Source organism: Pelmatolapia mariae, linkage group LG10_11 (genome assembly GCF_036321145.2).
Source record: "Pelmatolapia mariae isolate MD_Pm_ZW linkage group LG10_11, Pm_UMD_F_2, whole genome shotgun sequence".
NCBI lineage: Eukaryota > Metazoa > Chordata > Actinopteri > Cichliformes > Cichlidae > Pelmatolapia > Pelmatolapia mariae.
This window is the reverse complement of record NC_086236.1, coordinates 3610738-3630285: the sequence shown is the minus strand read 5'-3', so window position 1 is coordinate 3630285 and position 19548 is coordinate 3610738. Positions and strand designations below refer to the sequence as shown.

Below are 19548 nucleotides of genomic sequence, written 5' to 3'. Positions count from 1 at the left end.
ATGGCAGATAGATCGTGCTGTGTAATCGTGCTGCTTCCTGTTTACCTTTGACCTCCTCGCCCAGCCTGCCGTGGTGGTTCTGCTTCTCCTCCGGACCTCCCTGCTCCTCCTGACGCTGCTCCTCAGAGTCCAGCCTGAGCTCCAGCTCGGCCAGCCTGCTGTGGAGCTCCAGGTCGAGGCCCAACCCGGAGCCCCCCGACTGGCCCGCGAACGTCTCGCCTGACAGGAAGCTAGTGTCCGTGACCAGGGGCGAGCACGGCGGAGACAGCGAGGAGAGAGACGAGCGCGGGGATAAGGAGTTCATTGAGCGCGGGGTTTCTGACAGTCTGAGGGCCTGGATCCTGGAAGGCTCCGCCCCCACGCCAGCCCCTGTGCCTCCTCCAGCGTCTCCTCCGGTGCCTCCCGCCTTGGCCTGGGGTCTCCCAGCGTCTCTCGTGCCGCTGCCGGTCACCACCTCGTGCTCGTGGATGGTGGTGATGGAGCTGGAGGGCCGGTACCCCCCCTGGACGCCCTCCTGCAGAAGGCTGTCCAGCTTGTTCTGGAAGTCCGGGTCAGCCAGCTCCGGCTGCTCCAGGTAGATGTCGGTGAAGCTGAGGGAGGAGGTGGAGCCAAGGCTGGAGGTGGTGGCCAGCGAGCCGCGGCTGGAGGTCAGAGAGCCTCGACTGCTGCCGGACGAACAGGAGAGGGTGCTGGCCGACAGGCTGAGGAGGGAGAGGGAGGAAGTTAACCACAGACACGATGACGTGTGAGTCAGCTGATCAGTGCAATCGTGTCAACGTTGGAGCGCGAGTCTGTTCACCTGCATCTAGAAACACAAGTCCGTTTCTCGTATCTGCTGCGCTACGTCACAAACGTTAAACCGCTGCACTTCCTTTAGCGATTCTTGTCTTTAGATTGTGACGTAGAGGAAACCTGGTTTGGTTACAGTTTCAGTCCTGACGTTTCCATCCAGCTAAAATGCTGCTCGGCTTCATTACATGTTCTAAAGAAAGAATCAGCAGATCAAAACCTACAAAGCCAGCACCTGCTGACTACGATCACGACGTAAACGTGCTGAGCTCGACTGCTGTCCAATCATTTCTCTGGAAAACTGCCCTGGGTCTAACATCCTGGTCTCTTCCTGTCGAGCGTCAGCAGCAAACAGATTCCCAAAAGCTTTTTTCCTGTTTTATATTTTCTGTTTTTCATTTTCTGCACACAATGCTATGACCCTGACCTTTGACCTCGCTGCCCACACGCAGTGAATGTCCTAAATGGAACGGCTCAGTTTCTTATTTATAACATCTGATTTCACCTCTGAGGAGCTAAACCAAAAAAAGCTGAAACGCGATTTAAAAAACATATTTAAAGAGTCTTGGTTGACGTTTGTTTGCTTTGCTTCTTTTCTTTGAATAATTGAAACGACTGTTGACAATAAAACTCGTTTTTTGACTTCTTCATGATAAAAGTCATCCTCATCTCTCCACCTCAGCCTCTGGACGACGAGCTAATTAAAGCGCGACGGCTCGTTGACACGGACGCGGCGCACTTCCTGTCCTGTTACAGCCATCAAACTCGGGAGGAGACGGAGAAGCCGACAATGCTCAACTTGTGGTTTTGAGCTTCTTACGGCAGTGATTTTAAAAAGAGCAGAATAACAACACAAACGCTTTCATCTGTGGGAAACGTTCGGCCGCTAAAGGTCGAATATTTCAATCTGTCGACCGCCCGCTGAGAGCGAGCAGAGAGAAATCTGTCCCACTAACGAGAAACAAACCACAACACGAACATTTAACAAAAACTCTTTAAGATCTGCTCCACTGAACTATCCACATCATTTTTCTGCATCCTTAATTCTACTTCATGTCTTTTTATAAATAAGGTTTTAAAATGAGTGACACACTCAGAGCACCGAGTCTGTTTTACGTTCCCTTATTTAACGCACTTTTATGTATTTCCTGTTATTTCTGCCCATTTGGTTAAACATATTCAATGCCTGACTTCTGTCTTGAGCCTTTATTTTGAAAAGAACTGTGGAAACTGAAACTTCAGTCTCACTTCTGCAGATTCTTCCATCATTCTCTGAGTTATCGTAAACTTTAAAGACGTGTTAATTATCTTTAATGAGCTCAACGAGAAGCACGAACCTCTTGAGCTGCGTGTGCAGCATGGTGGCGAGGCGTACGTTCTCCTCCAGCTCTCTGACCAGCTTGTTCCTCTTGCAGTGAAGACGAAGCCTGAAACAACAAAAACACAAACATGCCGTTTAGTTTCTGCAGTACAGAAAAAAATCGATGCCGACAGCAGCTCCTGAACGCCACGCAGCGTGCTGCAGTTAAGGAGATCAACAGCCTCGGTGCAAACAGACGTCTTCTGTTTCCTGTTCGTCTCCCTTTTACACATTTTTATTTACTCCTCTGACTCCTCGCCATCAGGATCAGGACACCATGGAGACACCGCCATCTTCTCTCCGCATGTTAACAACCCCTGCAGCAGGGTGAAGTCCTCCCCGAGGCCGCTTACAGCACGTCTTCTGAGGTCTTTCTTTTAACTAGTTTTTATTAGTAAATGTGTATTAAGGACATTTTAGGAGCTGATAAAGGAGCTGCAGAAACCCTGCTGTCCACACGGAGGCAGACCTGAGCAACATTCAGACGACTGAACCGCCCAAAATCTTTAAACCAGAAACTGCAGGTGTGTGTGTGTGTGTGTGTGTGTGTGTGTGTGTGTGTGAGTGAGTGAGTGAGTGAGTGAGTGAGTGTGTGTCTGTGTGAGTTTGTGTGTCTGTGTGAGTGTGTGTGTCTGTGTGAGTGTGTGTGTCTGTGTGAGTGTGTGTGTGTGTCTGTGTGTGTCTGTGTGTGTCTGTGTGAGTGTGTGTGTCTGTGTGAGTGTGTGTAAGGGGGGGAGAAGGTGGACTACAAGAGGTTCTTGTTCTTTGTGAGCGCGCTGTGTAGCCTCTCAGGTTACAGGAACAGGAGACGTGACACAAAGAGAGTCTGAGCTCAGGTAGAGTCTGACCTGAACAGGAACAACGGGAGTCCTGTTAGAGGAGGTGGAGGAGGAGGAGGTGGAGGTGGAGGGGGGTGTCTGTGGTATTCAGGAAATGTGAAAGTGGTGCTACGAGGCTAAGAGGGATACAAGGGACTGATGATGATGATGATGATGATGATGATGAGGAGGAGGAGGAGGAGGAGGAGGAGGGAGGAGATTCTTCATGCTCCTCAGGGAGGGCTGACGTCTGTAAAGGTCAGCTGCATCACCAGTAGGGCTGCACGATTAATCGTTAGAAAATCGCGATCTCGATTCATACTTATGTGCGATCTCATTTCCAAATGACAACGATTTAAAAAAAAAAAAGAAAAGAAAAAAAAAAGACGACGATGATTGTACCGCATTTTGATCCGGGACGTAATCTGCATGGAAACAAGCGCTCACTCTTCCTGCTCAACAAATGACAAGGGCGGAGCCTTATACCACGTGATACAGAAGCTGTGCCGTGTGATGCTCAAATTGGCAGGAAAGAAACAACGGAGAACACGTCAGGGATGACGAGAAAGTGACAGGAGAAAATTTGTCCCGGTCAACCACCCAAACATCAATAACGGGAACCTTATACAGCGCTTCCCTATACACGTCGAACTCCCGCAGGCACAAAGAAATTACAGAGGCTATTGCTTATCACCTGACCAAAGATATATCAACACTGTGCAAAACGAGGGATTTAGGAAAATGATCAACACCCTAGACAAACGCTACACAGTGCCTTCCCGCAACTATTTTTCTATTGTTGCACTACCTGCTCTATACACGCAGTGTCGAGCAACGGTGGAGGAGGAATTTCAAGCAGTACAACATTTTGCGGCAACAACAAAATGTGAGGCATTTATTGTTTTTATGTTTATTTATTGTTTTTATGTTCAGTTTCAACTGTTACGAAGTTGATGTGCAGTTAATAAGTGCTATAAATATTTATATTGGAAAAGAAAATCGTGAGAGAATCGTGATCTCAATTCTAAGCAAAAAAATCGTGATTCTCATTTTATGCAAAATCGTGCAGCCCTAATCACCAGCTGGTAAGGACATAATGACGCCGTTTACACACACCTGTCATCACCTCTGACCTCCTCGCTGCACCTTTACGCTGCAGCTGCTTTTTAGTTTCTGCAGATGCGTTCAGGAACCGAACCAGCAGCTTGGGCAGGTGATTGATGAAGCGCTGCGGTACCATCGTGCTCTTCGTACAGGTCGCCGTCGCGGATCGGCTCCCGGCCCTGCACCCTCTGCAAGTGCACATGAGGTTCCTCACCGCTGCACCGTGCATGACGAGCAAAGGTAAAACACTCCACGCTGGAGTTGCATAACACACTGAAGCTGTCGACTTTGTGCTTTTTATACCGCCTCCAGATTACAGGAGGTACACCGAGGGAACCGCACTCACAGCGAGTCCTGCTGCAGCACGAAACCACAGGAGGAGGAACGGTTACCCGAGCACGGCAAGAAAATACAAACGTCACACAGCAGGACGCTGCGAGCGATCCGGACAACCTGCACAGTATAACCTGCAAACCCAGACGCTCCCTGAACGCATCACATACAAACAAATAAAGTTTTGTTAAAGTGCGTTTTCACACTAACGACTGGAACCGAATCCTGGTTCTAAAAGTCAGGAAAAAATGAAAGCCGCGGTGTCACGGCGACGTTTCCCACGTGTGAGTAAAGTTTCTCTGGGTCTTGAACTTTACTGTGATTTGTAGCGTCAGCGCTGACCCTGCAGCACACGTTCTCATTACAGTCGTACATTAATCACCTTTCGGTCAGCGCCTTGCTCTGGTTGTCTCTGGCGGCCTGCAGGTCTCGCTCCAGCCGCTTCTTCTCGGACTCCAGCTTCTCTGCGTCGTTGGGCTGCAGCCGCTGCCGCGGGCTGACGTACTGCAGCTCCTTCAGAAGCTCCTCCTTCTCGTTGATGAGGATGAGGCGGTCCCGCTCCGGGTCCAGCAGCCCCGGCCACGCCTCACTGTCCAGTTTGGCGATCTGCACCTCGATGGTGGCGATCCTGGGAGAGGAAACGAAGGAAACAGTTTCAGCTTTTTCAACAGAAATCGGCGTTCCACCCGTAAACAAACATAACACTTTAAAATCACTGGGGGAAATGTGTGGCTGCAACAGTCAGCACATCACCTTTAAGCCCAGAATCAGGCAGATTATCAGAAGCAAACAGACTTTAAATGCACTGCGACGCCTCATTAGTTTGATCATATCTCACATTTTTGTGCTGAAGATCAGACTTTTTCATCTCAGAGATTCTGAGGGGTTTCCTTCTAGTATCCACCTCCGGCCTCATCATTGTCTAAGCTCTACATTTAAATCTGCTGACACGTGTGCAGAGACAGACGGTTACCTTCTCTTGGCCTCCTCGTACTTCAGGCTTACACGAACCTTCTCGGCCAGTTTGTTGCTGCTGGTCATGAACTGAATAAAAACAAACAAAACAACACGATGGAGGTTAAAACTCAACGTTTTACTGACAACACTCATTGAAAACTGTGGACAGTGTGAGATACTTGTAACGCCATCGAGTCATCTGGCTGAAACCTTCCACTAATGTTACACAACAACAGCGTTCGATCATCTTGACACACCAAAGAAGAAGAAAATAATAAAGAAACACACTAACAAATGGGTTCATCCAGCTGTGGAGTTATATTTGACAATTAATTATGGCAAACAGTCATAATCAACGAGTTCGTGAGCTGGACGAGCTCCGGCTCGGGGCTTACCTCGGCGGGGATGTCGGTCTGCGAGCTGGCGTCGGAGTAGAGCCGCGGGATGGACAGCTCGGAGTTGGCGAGCGAGGTGCTGCTGCCCCACAGCTCCTGCTGCGAGCCCGAGTCCAGCCGGAAGCCGTCCTTCAGCACCGCCAGTTTCTGCAGGAACACGAGACAAACAGAGAGGGCGCCGAAGGTCACAGCACGAACCGCAGCGAGGAAAGAGGCGCAGAATCACAACAGCATCGCAGAACGCTTAGCTGCTTAACAGCCACTGTCATCATTATTATTATTATTGAATGAATTACAATTTATATTTGTGACTTATTACATAATTTCAGTATAAAATCATAGAAAGAAGGCCATCGGATTCCACCTGCGTGAGGAGCGTCAGTCAAATGTTTGCGAGCCCGACATTTCTTTGAAATGCTCTGACCTTTGCCCTCGAGTCATATTTGATCATCTAGGAACTGAAGCTGAGAATCATTTATGAACTGCAGCCTGTTTGCACAGAGCCACTCAGTGAAAGCTGCTCAGGGCAAAGGGCAGGCGTGAAGGAGCAACTCTGGGAAAGTGAAAAAGGAGACGCTGCTTCTGTGTTTGCGGTGCAGCCGCCAAAGCCGCCGCGTTCCCTTTCATCTTTACGACCACGATGAAGTCTGCGGTTGGTTTTGAAGTGTGCTGAGGATTGCAGCTTATCCCTGCTTTTATATGGAGCAGAAAAATAACACAACACCTCCATCATTACAGTATTTACAGTCCCACAGTTTTATCTGCAGTTCCAGCTCCATTAACGCGTAAAACACAAATCTCCACATCGAATGTGCTTTAAATCAGCTTCTCTGCAGATCTGTCAGCTGAATGTTGGTGCTACCAAATCTCCAGTTTAACCACCTCCCGAAGGCGTTGGACTGGATTCAGATATGGGGACTGAGGAGGTCACTGATCTCCTGCACCATCCTCCTGCAATCAGCCGTGAAGAGCCGAGAACAAACCAACACGACTGGATGACTGGGCGGGACTAAGGTATCCAACGAGTGCCAAGGAAAGCCAATGAAAGAGCCAGGTTACACAGAGCGGTTCAGGTGAGCGTGGTGGTCTGTCAGTGGTATCACTTCCTTCATCCTCCAGGACCTGCATACTCTCCCCACATGAGGCCGAGCACTGTGGTGCAGCCGGAGGAACCCAGGACCCACTGCACCAGCGTGGGATCTCCATGGACCTGCCTCCCCAGACCTTCACTGATCCACCAAACCGCTCACGCTGAACGACGGTACAGGCAGCAGAACGTTCTGCAGACCCTCTCACGTCTGTCATGTGCTCAGGGTGTGGCCTCTGCAGGGTCCAGGTCACCTCACGCTAACAGCAGTGAAAAGACGTCAGTGTGCCTGTGAAACTGTCCCTGTGGGTTTTGTGTCATCGTTGCCCCTCTGGTGCACCTGTTGTTAACGTCATTCACGCCAAAGCAGCTGAACCTGCTCAGCACCCCCCTCTGATACTAACTGATCACATCAGACTTCATGCAGTACTCTGATAAAACAGGGTTCCTTTAATATTTGTGTATATACTCATATTCAGAAATAAATGTGTGGTTGTTGACATGCAGATATACGATGTGAACACACACACAGGAACAGACAGCCTGACAGACTGAGCTGTCAGCTGCAGATGGTAGAGGGGGAGGAGGAGGGAGACGGACAGAAGGAGGAAGGCAGCAGATTATTTATTATTGAAGACACTTTCCTCCTCCTACCTCAAAAGCAATCTGCAGTCACAGCACACCTGACGGTTTCCATCTTTACGTGCATGTCGCAGTGAATTTTTACAATGATGCACTTCAAATGCAGACGCACACGTCTGCACCCTCAGCTCTGTAAATTACCACCGCATACGTTTTCAAGTCGTTGCATCAGAGCCCAAAAAACTACACATCAAACACTCAAAGTTCGTCTCAGCGCACACCTGTAAACAAACCCTCATCCTCTTCATGCAACTTTAATCCCCCTGCAGCCGTGGAGGAAATATGGATGAGTTAATACTGTAATGAAAGGACGCGGAGGAGCAAAGGGGTGCCGGGAGATACCGGCGTACGTCGCGATGAGGCCGTCATTCATGCAAAACAGAGAGCTGCAAACTGAAGCTGTGGGAGAAGAAAAGCAGACTGAGCGGCCTTTAAACGGCTCGACACACATGACGGCCTGCAGGCTTTTTAAAAGTCACTTCAGCGTGAGTCACTGTGTACATAAGATACGACAGTACATGCTTCAGAGCCACGAAAACAAGATAACAGACAGTCTGGAGCTGAACACAAGCTACACTTCAGGACTCGAAACCTCTTTAAAAATGCCTTAGATTAAAATTACGATCAACTTTTTGTGTAAACACTGATACCAGTTTAATATTAACAGCGAGGAAGAATGAAAGCTTTGTTCAAGTTAACGATAATTAAACACGTCTGTTTGCTCCTCGAGCATTTCAGCAGCAGCTTTAACCACCGACTTCTCCTCGAGTCAACCAAGCTTTCCATCTCTGTAATCCAGCCCGCTGTCTTCTTTTTACCTTCAGGCTTCTGCCGCCGTTATCACCCCGGACCCGTGGTCACCAACAGGTGGATCGCGGTCCAGATCTGGATGCAGGCGCCCGTCTTTACGGGCCCAAGTTATTTGAATCTTTTGTCTTTCTGTTGGTGTACGTACAGACGAAACACAGACCAATGCTTTCTAACTGTGTCCATGTGATGCTGCTCGGCCAATCACATCAATTATACAGAGTGAAAGCAGAAAAAGAGAGGAAGCAGCTGGGATAGTTCACTGTAAACACATCTGATGGAATGAATAAAAACCTTAGAATTAGAGGAGCCTCTCCTCATCGTGTAAACTACTAAAACAGTTTAAATGTGTGTTCTTTGTTGTATTTGACAGCTCGACTGCACGCAGACACTGAATTCTTTCAGGCTGTTTTTCTCTAACCGGACCTCCTTAAATCTTAGCTGGATCCCCTTCCTTTGGCGAGCTGGGTCTAACCCTCAGACACTTTTGTATTTTTAATGCTTTACGTGAGCGCTGATGTTTCGTACCAGCCCGACTTTGCCTCGCGGTTTTAACGGCGTCAATCTCTCCCACTCAAAACCTGTCGCGATGACGTAAACAGCTGCACCGCTGACGTTCAGACGTTCTCTTACAGAGTGAGAAATGCCAATCACGTTACTGCGATACAGAATGACACCTGATCATTTTTTTATCAATGCCTTTGACTGAACTCACACGGCGTCTGCTCCACAAACACTTTAAGACCATCGCCTCTGTCCTCGTCATCATGTGACACACGTGCACAGGTGTAATATGAACATACACGATGCTCCCAGCTCGTCTAAACTGAACTCAAACCTTTAACCAAGCCAAGCAAGGTCCTGCATCCAAAAGTTCAGCTGCACAATAACATCGAGTGCCCTCCTGTCGATGAACGAAAGGAGGAAGAAAGACGATCTAAACGCCGGCGTGAAGCACATAGAGTCAAGATAGCTCTGTGGTTTTATTTTGAAAGGTCAGGCTCTGCTGAAACATCCTCACAGCTGTTTTGTTCCTGAGCTTCTCTGACTTTACATTTGCTTCTACATCAAAGTCTGATGTTTTTAACCGTTTATTGGACCTTCTTCATGCAGGTCGAGGTAGATTTATCATCACTCCAGACATCCCAGAGTAACTGTTAAGTCTTAAATAAGCCATAAATTACACGTGAAGCCTGCTGAGAGTGTAAATGTGAGAAGTCCAGGCTTTCAACCCAGGTTTACCTGCATGAGCTCCTGCTTCTCCTTCTCCCCGGAGCTGATGGCGTCGCGGATGGAGCGCACCTCGCTGAGGATGGCCTGGGCCTCCTGCAGCCTGTAACCGGACGGGCTGTTGGACACCTTCTGGTCGATCCTGGAGGAGGAGGAGGAGGTCAGTTAGGATTCAGATTGAAAACCATGTGAGCAGATGTTTGTTCACTTAGCAGCGCTTTGATACAGGGACAGAGGAAGCTGCTCAGCGCGAGCACGTCACTCAGCGGGCTTTGTTGACACCAGTCTTCTCACCTTTGTGGTTTCCAGTAAAAACGCGTCATTCAACATCTATCGGCTCTGACTTTTTACTCTTTGTGGAGGAGCGATACACATAAAGTGTAAATTTCAGGGACGAGGTTTGGATTCCACTCATGACTGTAAATCGAGCTCCGATGAACCGAGCTTTGATTTTTCCCCCAGTTTCGGGTACGTCACGACCTCAAATTAGTGAGAACTGAGGAAGCCGACAGGGCCGCGTTCTGACATTAAATCGGAATAATTGTGTGAAAATACGGTCAGGATGTTCTCCCACAGCCGTCGTTTCTCACAGGCATCACAAGCTCAAACACATCCTTACTGCCCTGCAAAAAATACCATTTACTACTTCATAAATGTGTGACAGTCTTGTATAATTTAGATTGATTTATGAATCCCACGCCTTGTTTCAGACTAAAAGACTCTTCCTCAGATGTAAACAGCTTTACTGGTGAACTCATAACTCTGTCACTGGTATGAATGAGTCACCAGTTTATCAGCCAACGTGTCATCAGGCTGTTGGCTACATCAAACCCTCTGTAGGAAACGGTGTGCGGTTTAGGTGCAGGAGCGACCTGGAGTCGGCGAACGCACCGGACAGACACGCACGCGCCTCCGGTGGCCGGTCTCTGAATCGCTCAGGGAGGCGGATGAGGTCCAAGCTTAGCCTCGCTGGGTTTTTATTTGTTTTTGTTTGTTTCTGCTGTGAAACAGCTGATAGGACAGATGTTTTCAGGACGTGAGTGAGTGTTTAATCCCTCCTCTAATCGGCCCACAGACCTTTCAAATATGATATGATATGATTTATTCTATATTTTAATGAGAAATTATATAAATAAATAAAAATTATATAAATAAATAAAAATAACACAACACGCTCAGTCATGGTTGATATGTTAAAAACTGCACAGTCAGTGGAACGTGTCAGTAATTCCAACTCTAACTACGGCGAGGGTCGACTGTTTGTTCAGGTAAGACGAAGGATCCCGGCCACGGCTGCGAGTGCACATCGGCTGTGCTCGGAGGCGGCGGCAGCAGCCGTGTAAAGCCCGTCATCAGTAAGTCATGCATGCATCTGAACAACCGGCCCGTCCACATTCTTCAGAGAGGGAAGAGGGGAGGGAGGATCGGGCCGAGAGGGAGGGAGCGAGCGAGGGACAAAACAAGGTAGAGCAGGAATGAGGAAGCGAGCAGGGAGGGAGGCACTTGTGTGTAACTGGACGAGGGGACGAGTAATCCTCTGAAATCCCTCTCAAACATGGACTCATGTTCACTGAAAGCAGCGCTTCAGATCTAAACGTGCACACACACAGACACACAGATATATAATTTATACAGGAGAGGAGTGTTTGCTGAAGTGGGAGGTGCCCTCTGGGTTTTTATGGTCGAGGGAGGTCACCTGGACCTGGTCATCAGCAGCTTCTGCTCCCGTTTGGGTAAACACGCCTGACACCTGTGACCTCAGGGACACGTTTGGCCTCAGACTCACGTCCCCACTGAAACTCGCCGCTCAGCCTCACAAACCCGCCTTCACTGCAACTTTAAGGCTGATTCATGTTCACGAGCACGCTTGACCCCCGAGTCCTGTCTATCAGACGAGGGCGGGCAGCTCACGAAAATTACTGTGTTTGGTAAGTAGTGTAGTATATAGTACATACACACCTGACATTCACACTCTACACATGTAACTCCTGCCAGTGAAAACACAGCAGACGTATCTGTCGACCAGTCTCACTACAGCGATAAATTAATCAGCTGTAATCTTTAGGCTCCACTTATAATATCAAATATAACAACACGTACTTCAATTTACTGAACAGCCATTTATCAATAAACTGAATACATGTATTCATATTAATCACTTCATTTATTTGGACTATTCTCCTTTCAGCTCAGTGTGAAGCTGAAACATCGATAAAGGTTTAAATTAATCTCTGTCTAATTTACAATCGCAGGCACATCTGCGAGGTTTCCCTCCATGGTAACAGATTATATTATAATCCTCTATGAAAGCAGGGTTGTTGGGCACCCGTCACATCAGTCCTGCCACTTTATCTCAGCCAGTCACTGTATTATGACAGACTGGATCAAAGAGCGGTCGCAGACTATAACATCCCGGACTTCATTGCATACAGTGTCTGTTTTCCTGAGTGTGCCTGAAGTGTTCAGAAGAAATCAAATCTTTTTCCTTTGTGCTAAAAAAAATGTGATTTCACATTAAAATGATTCCAGTCCAGTGTTTTTCTCCTTTAATCATCCAGATTTGTGTGTAATGTTGATATTTGATGGGACAGCCTGGTTGTTGAATTTGGGGTGAATACTTTACTGCATATTTGGTTACAATACTTGTACCTGCTTGGATTTGATGCATTTATACGTTCATTTATACGAGCTTCTGCAGGAGCTACGGATGGATCTGAATCTGCTGTGAGGCCTCGTCTCCCTTTTTCAAAACGCGGTCCAATGAACGAAGCTAAACTAAAGTCCCGGGAAGCCTGCGTGTACTTTTGGGTTTACATTTTTCCCTCTTTTTCTGCTCGTAAACTTTCACTCTCGTGTGCGGCAGTGAAACCTTATCAGGAGCCGAGCGTGTGGCTGCATTCCAGTCTGAGCCGGGGGAGGGGGATTGGCTGTCCGGACGCCGTCTACGTAGCGAGTGGAGCGGGAGGGGAAAGTCGCGGAGGAATGCCGTCCGACCGCTCACTCTTTAATCCCGCTGACACTCTCACTGTGCCATGTGGGGCAAGACAAACAGACCCAACATTCCTGTTCGCACACAGAGGGAAAAGAGCCTTGGCCACTTTAAGTTCATATTCGGAGGGGTGGAAGCAGGTCAGAGAGGCGAGCGCTCCCTCTCACATCTGCATTGTTCCTGATAGAGTTTAACGATCAGAAGGAATGTGCGATAACAACCGAGGCGATAAGCGGCGGCTCATTTACACCACTTCAATCTCCGTTTTCACATTTACAGTTAGACACACACACACACACACACACACACAGAGGGGCAAGTTTCAAACATATCGCTTCAGTGTGATGCAGATAACAGACGAGGAGAGCACGGCGACGATATGGGTCAGAATCTGAGGGGTTTAATTCACATGAATTCATGTGACGTGTTTTTCTGATTCTCCTGATCTCAGCTAGAAGACGCTTGTGTTCACCTGTGTGAGCGATCATGTGACCGTCTGATTCTGATTTTTTTTCTTAGCGCGACCTCTCGACAGACTAACAACTGTGACTATCAGCGTAAACAAACAAACATCAGCTTTTCTTCAGTTTCTTCAAAATGAAAGAAATGATTAAACTTCACAATTTCCCTCAAACTACTGAAAACAGACGCCACCTTTACCTGACACACGTTACTAAACAATCATTGTGCACATTCAGATAACAGGACAACCCTTTTTCTCTTCTTCACTCCATAAACTGATCGATTGCTCATACCGAGGCTGCTGGCTAGCTTTAGCTTCAGCCACTTTGCCTTTCGTAGCTTTTTTTTTTTTTTTTTTTAACCTGTCCCGTTTGGTTCTTTTGCCATCAGAATTATTGTCTAAAGGCGAAGAAAGATGCCCAACGGATTTACTTTACCAAATGGACCATCCCAGCCTTGCCGTAATGGTCCATTTGATTCAACTTTTTATTGTTTATTTTATTTTCACTTGCTGAATACGGGACAGACTTGACTGGAGGAGAGAATGTGGAGAAAGAAAGAGGGAAAGAAAAAAACCTGAGAAGAGGGACGGGGAAAAAGGGCAAAAAACAAAAACCAACAGAATAAGCAGACAAAAAATACATATATCGATCACCTGGATCACCTGTTGAGAAAGAAAAAAGAAAGCAAGCAGAAGAAAACGAGAGTAATAAACAAGATCACAATGATATATGAGAATATGACAGTAAATACTAAATATTAAACATTATTGTGCAGCACGTGAGATCGACAGCGCACAGTGTGCTTTGAGGTAGGAGCCAAAAAGGGTGTAATTTGTGTGTGTGATCACCCGTGTGTACACCTGTGAGCATGAACGCGCTTGTTTTTAAAAGGTTCCTTCATGTAATGATCTGCTAGAGGGTGTGGGGGGCCACTGCCCCGACCTCCAGGGCATGAAGCAGGTATGGAGGAGATCAAGACTCCAGACATCCAGAGGCCCCCAGAACACAAGAGACCAAGGAAGACCAACAGAGGGGCAGCCGCGCCACTATCCCAGAAAGAGCTGAGGAGAGTCCCAGATGAGGGGTCACTCAGCAGCCGCGGAGCAGAAGCCGGGGGGGTTGCAGTGACGTGCCCGTGAGCTCCGCCGGCAGCCAGCTGTGCCTGAGTGGCCGAGCCCCGGGCCGTGAGGCCGAGGGCACCCCATCCCCAAAGTGGCCCGAGCGAGCCCCAGGCTCCAGGCCCCAATAAGCAGCCGCCAAGGAGTGAGCCGGTGGGTACCTGGGCGCCCACCCCCGGAGACAGAGAACCACCAACGCACCGATGTCTGAGGGCGTCCGCCACCGGCAGGGGAAGTGGTGGGGGGAGATGGGCCTCCAAACCTTGGAGGGCCTGAGATGTCCTCAGAGAGGTGGCGTCTGATACCCAACCTGACATATAGACACAGACAAACAGGCACACACAGATACAAACATCTATTCCCACCCTCATGCTCTCATATACAATTGCTCAACACTCACCCAACGTGGAGACAGACATAGAGAGACGCTGTACACACAATCACACTCCCCAAGCGTACTCTAAGCCCCGAGTCTAGGTACCCTTGCCCCTGGAGGGGGAAACTGCACCCAGACTCAGGTGGTGTAACCCTTTTCCCTGCGGTGGGGAGAAGCAGACCGCCCCGACTCCGCAGCAGCAGGGAGGCCCCATACACCAGACCCCAGTCGGACGGCCAACTCCTCCTCCTAGCCCCCCTGCTCCAGCAGGCCGCAGAGAACGGGGGTGTAGGAAGACTCCAAACCTCCCTCCACCCGCTCATATGTACTGTTGATGTATGTGTGTTCTAAGGTGCATTTAAAACCCAGGAGGGCATGGAGCCACCTGCCAGAGCAGCAGGTAAGCATATAGCCCCTCCTGCTAGCCCTCAATGTCTACATGTATTTAAAATTGAGAGGTGGGCAACGACGCCAGGGGTGAGGTGTACACCCTGATGGTAGTTTGGAATCCGTGTAGCGTGCCCACCTCCAAGATCCTATATGTATGTGTAATGAGAGTGTGAGTAATGTGAATGTCTAAGTTGTGGGATAAAATTGAGGCAGAGGCAGCCAGAAGGGGACAGAGGGGGGGGATGTCTCCTCTGCACCCTGGTGACACACCCCTACCCCAAGGCCCTGCATGTGTGGGTGATTGTGGTGGAGCGGGAAGAGGGAGGCCGCTGGAGATGGGGAGGGAAGGAAGGGAGGGGCAAGTGACCCCTCCCTGGGGCCAGCTCCCCCGCTGACCCCAGTAGGCACCCCCATGCTGTGCATGGGGGTGCCTACTGCATTTCGTAGGCACCCCCCATTCGTAGGCCTACTGCATTTCGTAGCTTTTTTAAGGGTGAGCTGGTCGGTGTATCTCTAGCAAAGCTTGTGTGGCACTAACCAGTGTTGGATTGGTTTTGTTAAACTCTCAGTAAAGGATGCCTAAACATCCATCCATCCATCTTCTTCCGCTTTATCCGGGGCCGGGTCGCGGGGGCAGCAGCCTAAGCAGAGAAGCTCAGACCTCCCTCTCCCCAGCCACCTCCTCCAGCTTATCCAGGGGAACACCAAGGCGTTCCCAGGCCAGCCGAGAGATATAATCTCTCCAGCGTGTCCTGAGTCTGCCCCGGGGCCTCCTCCCGGTGGGACATGCCTGGAGCACCTCGCCCAGAAGGGGCCCAGGAGGCATCCTTGTCAGATGCCCGAACCACCTCAACTGGCTCCTTTCGATGTGGAGGAGCAGCGGCTCTACTCTGAGCCCCTCCCGGATGGCCGAACTTCTCACCCTATCTCTAAGGGAGAGGCCAGCCACCCTTCGGAGGAAGCTCATTTCCGCCGCTTGTATCTGCGATCTCGTTCTAAAGATGCCTAAAGATGTTTTGTTTTATTTATTTATTTCTATTGTTGCCCGTTTTGTTTTCTTGCCGTAGCTCGAGTGCTTCGAATGATAAATTTTAATTTCAGACTCTTGAACTTTTATTACTGCATAACAGTTTTTTTCCATCCATCGTGAAGCTTTTCCTCCCAGACCAGACAGTTGTGTTAGTGTTGGATTTTTGAGTTTTCTGGAATAAAACACAGACGGCGGTTTACTCTGGATGAGGAACAGGAAGAATGCGAATGATAGCCCTGATAATCTGGGATCTACAGTAACCTGTGGTGAATGTAGAGTGGTTTTTATGATAACCCGGTGTAATATTCAAAACTGCACCTCAAAAAAGAAAAAACACTCCAGATTTCATCAAACAGGAATATTAATCCTGTGTTTGTTTGTGCCCGAAACGTCAACAAGAACTCGAGAACAGCTTCAGTCACACAATCTGAAATCCTTCTTTTATTCCTCGTTCTGTGCCCGGGACGTCACACCAGCTCTGAACAGCACAAACATGACCGCGCTTGATTTTCAGCCACAGCATCAGTAAACTTCCTCTTGGCTGACATGTCGATGCAAACCCAAAATGAAAAAGTGAAAACCTGCCCAACAAACTAATATCGGAACAGCTGAGCATTAATCTTTAGGACGTGGCTGCAGATTGTCTCTCCGGGTGGAATTAATCTACCTGTCTGCCCTTTAAACTGGGCTGTGAGACTGAGGGAAGGTCACACAAACACTTTCTATTCATGTCAGATTCTGACTGCCTCGCAAATTAAATAAGGAGCCGAAAAAGGTGAGGACCAAATCCCCCAGCCGGCTGCTCACGAGCACGCCTGTCAGCACTGCCCTTCAGCGAGGAGGACGGACTCGCTTTGCACCCCTCTGGACTCCGGCAAAGCAACCGAGGTAACACAGCAGGACGGACAAAGACACGGGAGACTTCAAAACTCACTCTTTGAGCGTCTCGAAGCCTTGCTCTTTGTACAGCAGCTCCTGCTTCATACAGGCCAGGTCCCGCTTCAGCTTGTTCACCTGAGAAGAGGCAGAGACAGGGTGAGGGTTAGAAACCAAACCTCCAGGACCAAAACGTCTTATTTACATCTTTAAAAGTGGGTCACAAATATGGAGTTTAATTCTTAAAGCAAAGGCTCTATGCTTCAGAGCAGCTGAGCTCTGTATGTTACCCTACAGGTGTTTAAACAAAACATTTCAGACAGTTTTTTCTACTCTCAGATCTGTATGATGTCACAAAGAGGGGCTCTCTCTTTATGAGGGGCAACCAATCAGAAGAACGTTGGCTTAAAAGTAGTTGGAGTGAAGGCGACATGGTTTGTATCAAAGTGAGCCCAGTATCAGGCAAATAAGGATCATTCTGAACTGTGAATCATGCAAAGCGGCTCTAAAAGAGTCCAAATCAACTCATGAGGAAAGAATGAGTTTGGTATGTGGTCGTGCCGCTTTGCACAAATTAAAATGCTGACTATGTGGGGGGGCGTGGCCAGAGTTCGACTCAGGTGACTCTTCAGGTGCATATTTGATCCACAGCCAGGAGGTGTGTGTGTGTGACGCTCTTTGTTTTTCCCCTTTCAAGATGAACAACAGCAGGGTTTACACCAGCCTAGAAGGCCAGAAAGCTCAACACCCCCACCCTGCAGCGAAGCGCCCGAGCAGCCCACAGTGCCCGCCGGCTTAATTTGTTAATTTGTTAACTGTTCACTAATCAAAGCAGGTGGGTCGTCCTCTGCTTTAGGTAAATGTGACTCCATGCTCTCTCTCACCTTATTTTCCTAATGTTTGTTTACATGCCTGCAGGCTCAGCTAATGTTATGCCTCCTATTTGGACGGAGTTGGTCTTACCCGACTTTTGGCCGTGGCTATCTCGGCTTTGAGGATGTCCGGGTCGTATTTGCTGGAAGAGGACGATCTGGAATTCACTGTGGAAAAAACGGGACATGACAGAGACGTTAGAGAGGCTGTGATTTTCAGCTTCAGGCTGAGGCCGAAGCATTTGGTACAGTCTCAGTGAGGAAACCTCTGCTGAATTAGTTTTAACAGAAAAGCTGAAAACCAAAAAAAATCTATAAATACAGAATTTTTTTTTATTTTTTTTTTTTAAATGTGACAATGTACAGATGAATAAAAACGTTATTTTACTCTTTTTACTTTTATTGAACTATGTTTATTAAATATTTGTATTTTTATTCTGAATTTGAATGCATTTTTAATTTTTCATTACATAAACATTATCATTTTTTTATTTCTATAAAAAATTCATCATATCATCTTAATATTTTTGATAAATATTTTTATTTTACTTTTATTTTTTCCAATTTGTTTTTATATTCACTTGATATTTATAAATATTATATTTATTTCAAAATAAATATTATTTTTCTTTTCTTTTTTCAAATTAAGGAATTGTTTTTACATTTTTCACTTAAAGTACATTTTATTAACTCTTATTTATTAATTCCCATTTTTTGTATTTTTAATAGTTTCTTAATTATTTATTTTATCTTTCTATATTCTTTTTATTAATTTCTTGTACTGATTACTGTTTTTGAAACTTTCTCATGATCACTACATGTATGAATGTATGAATGAATGATTACTGCTGTCACTGTCACACTGTGTGATGCTTTAAACCAGCAGAATTAGGCGTTCTTCCTCCTGCTCTCACATCAGTGTCGTCTGCAGACATCGGTCACTCCTGCTGACCTCCTCTGTCCATCACCATCGCAAACACAAAGAGGCTCAGAGCTGATCTCTCATGTAAAATCAGACAGATGGAGGTTTTTGATTTCGGCCGTCACTCACAGCTCGTCTGCGACGTGGACTTGTCCCTCCATGCGTCGTTGAGCTGGCGGTACTCCTGCTGTGCCAGGCGGAGCCTCTGCTCCTTCACCTGGTAGATCTCCTTCTGGGCACTGAGCGCGTCGCTGGCCACGGCCAGGTAGTCCCGCAGCATGGCCTCCTGCTCCCGCTGCCACTGGGCCCGCGGGTCCTCCAGCTGGGTGCTCTCTGGAGGAAAACACGGTGAAGAGGAAACATGAGCAGGAGTTCAAAGGTTGGAAGAGGCACAAAGCTTAAACACTTTTTTTAGCTTTCTTTTGATGCAACAGAGGAACTGATCACAGCTTCTTAATGTACAACAGAACAGAAAAGACTGTTTCACTATAAGTTACGACAGTGTCAGCAATGTCCCATAAACCTGCCGGTCCTTTGCTTCATGAAGCTGAGCGGCCTCCAAGCCTGAGCGAGGGGCTGAATGGTGCCTCATCTCATTCACAGAGGAGGGAGAAACAGGATGATGAGGAGAGAAACTCACTGGTGTTGTGGTCGACATAGTACGCTCCGACGACGGGGTCGTACGCCTCCTCCCAGCCAACCGGCAGCTCGTCCCCGATGCAGTCGGCGAACGTCAGAGGCTTCGTCTGCCTGAGAAACAGAAAAACAGAAAACAGAGTCAGAGCACAGAAACCTCTTCATCACTCCTCATCATCAGGGCTGCCACAGATCAGGATGCAAAGGAGGGCACATCTGTCTGACTCGCCTGTTTACACGAGTTTTACGTGTTTTTGTGTTGGCCGCTCGATGTTTAAGATCGAGTCCATTAAAGCTGTTTATTGGGAAATGCGTCCAAATCAAACCCAAACATTCAAACCCTGCTGAATGAA

General features: G+C 47.9%; 1 protein-coding gene across 1 annotated transcript in view; it reads right to left on the bottom strand.

The window, feature by feature from the left end:
- The window catches only part of wwc1 (WW and C2 domain containing 1), a 51130-nt gene that overhangs the window by 18591 nt on the left and 12991 nt on the right, over positions 1-19548 (bottom strand). The window contains exons 2-11 of the mRNA XM_063485047.1: positions 19200-19309; positions 18689-18892; positions 17729-17805; positions 16824-16903; positions 9535-9664; positions 5757-5903; positions 5378-5448; positions 4787-5032; positions 2127-2216; positions 46-701 (exon numbers count right to left, since the gene is read on the bottom strand). Coding sequence (XP_063341117.1) covers positions 46-701; positions 2127-2216; positions 4787-5032; positions 5378-5448; positions 5757-5903; positions 9535-9664; positions 16824-16903; positions 17729-17805; positions 18689-18892; positions 19200-19309 — 1811 coding nt within the window. The remainder of the gene's footprint in view (positions 1-45; positions 702-2126; positions 2217-4786; positions 5033-5377; positions 5449-5756; positions 5904-9534; positions 9665-16823; positions 16904-17728; positions 17806-18688; positions 18893-19199; positions 19310-19548) is intronic.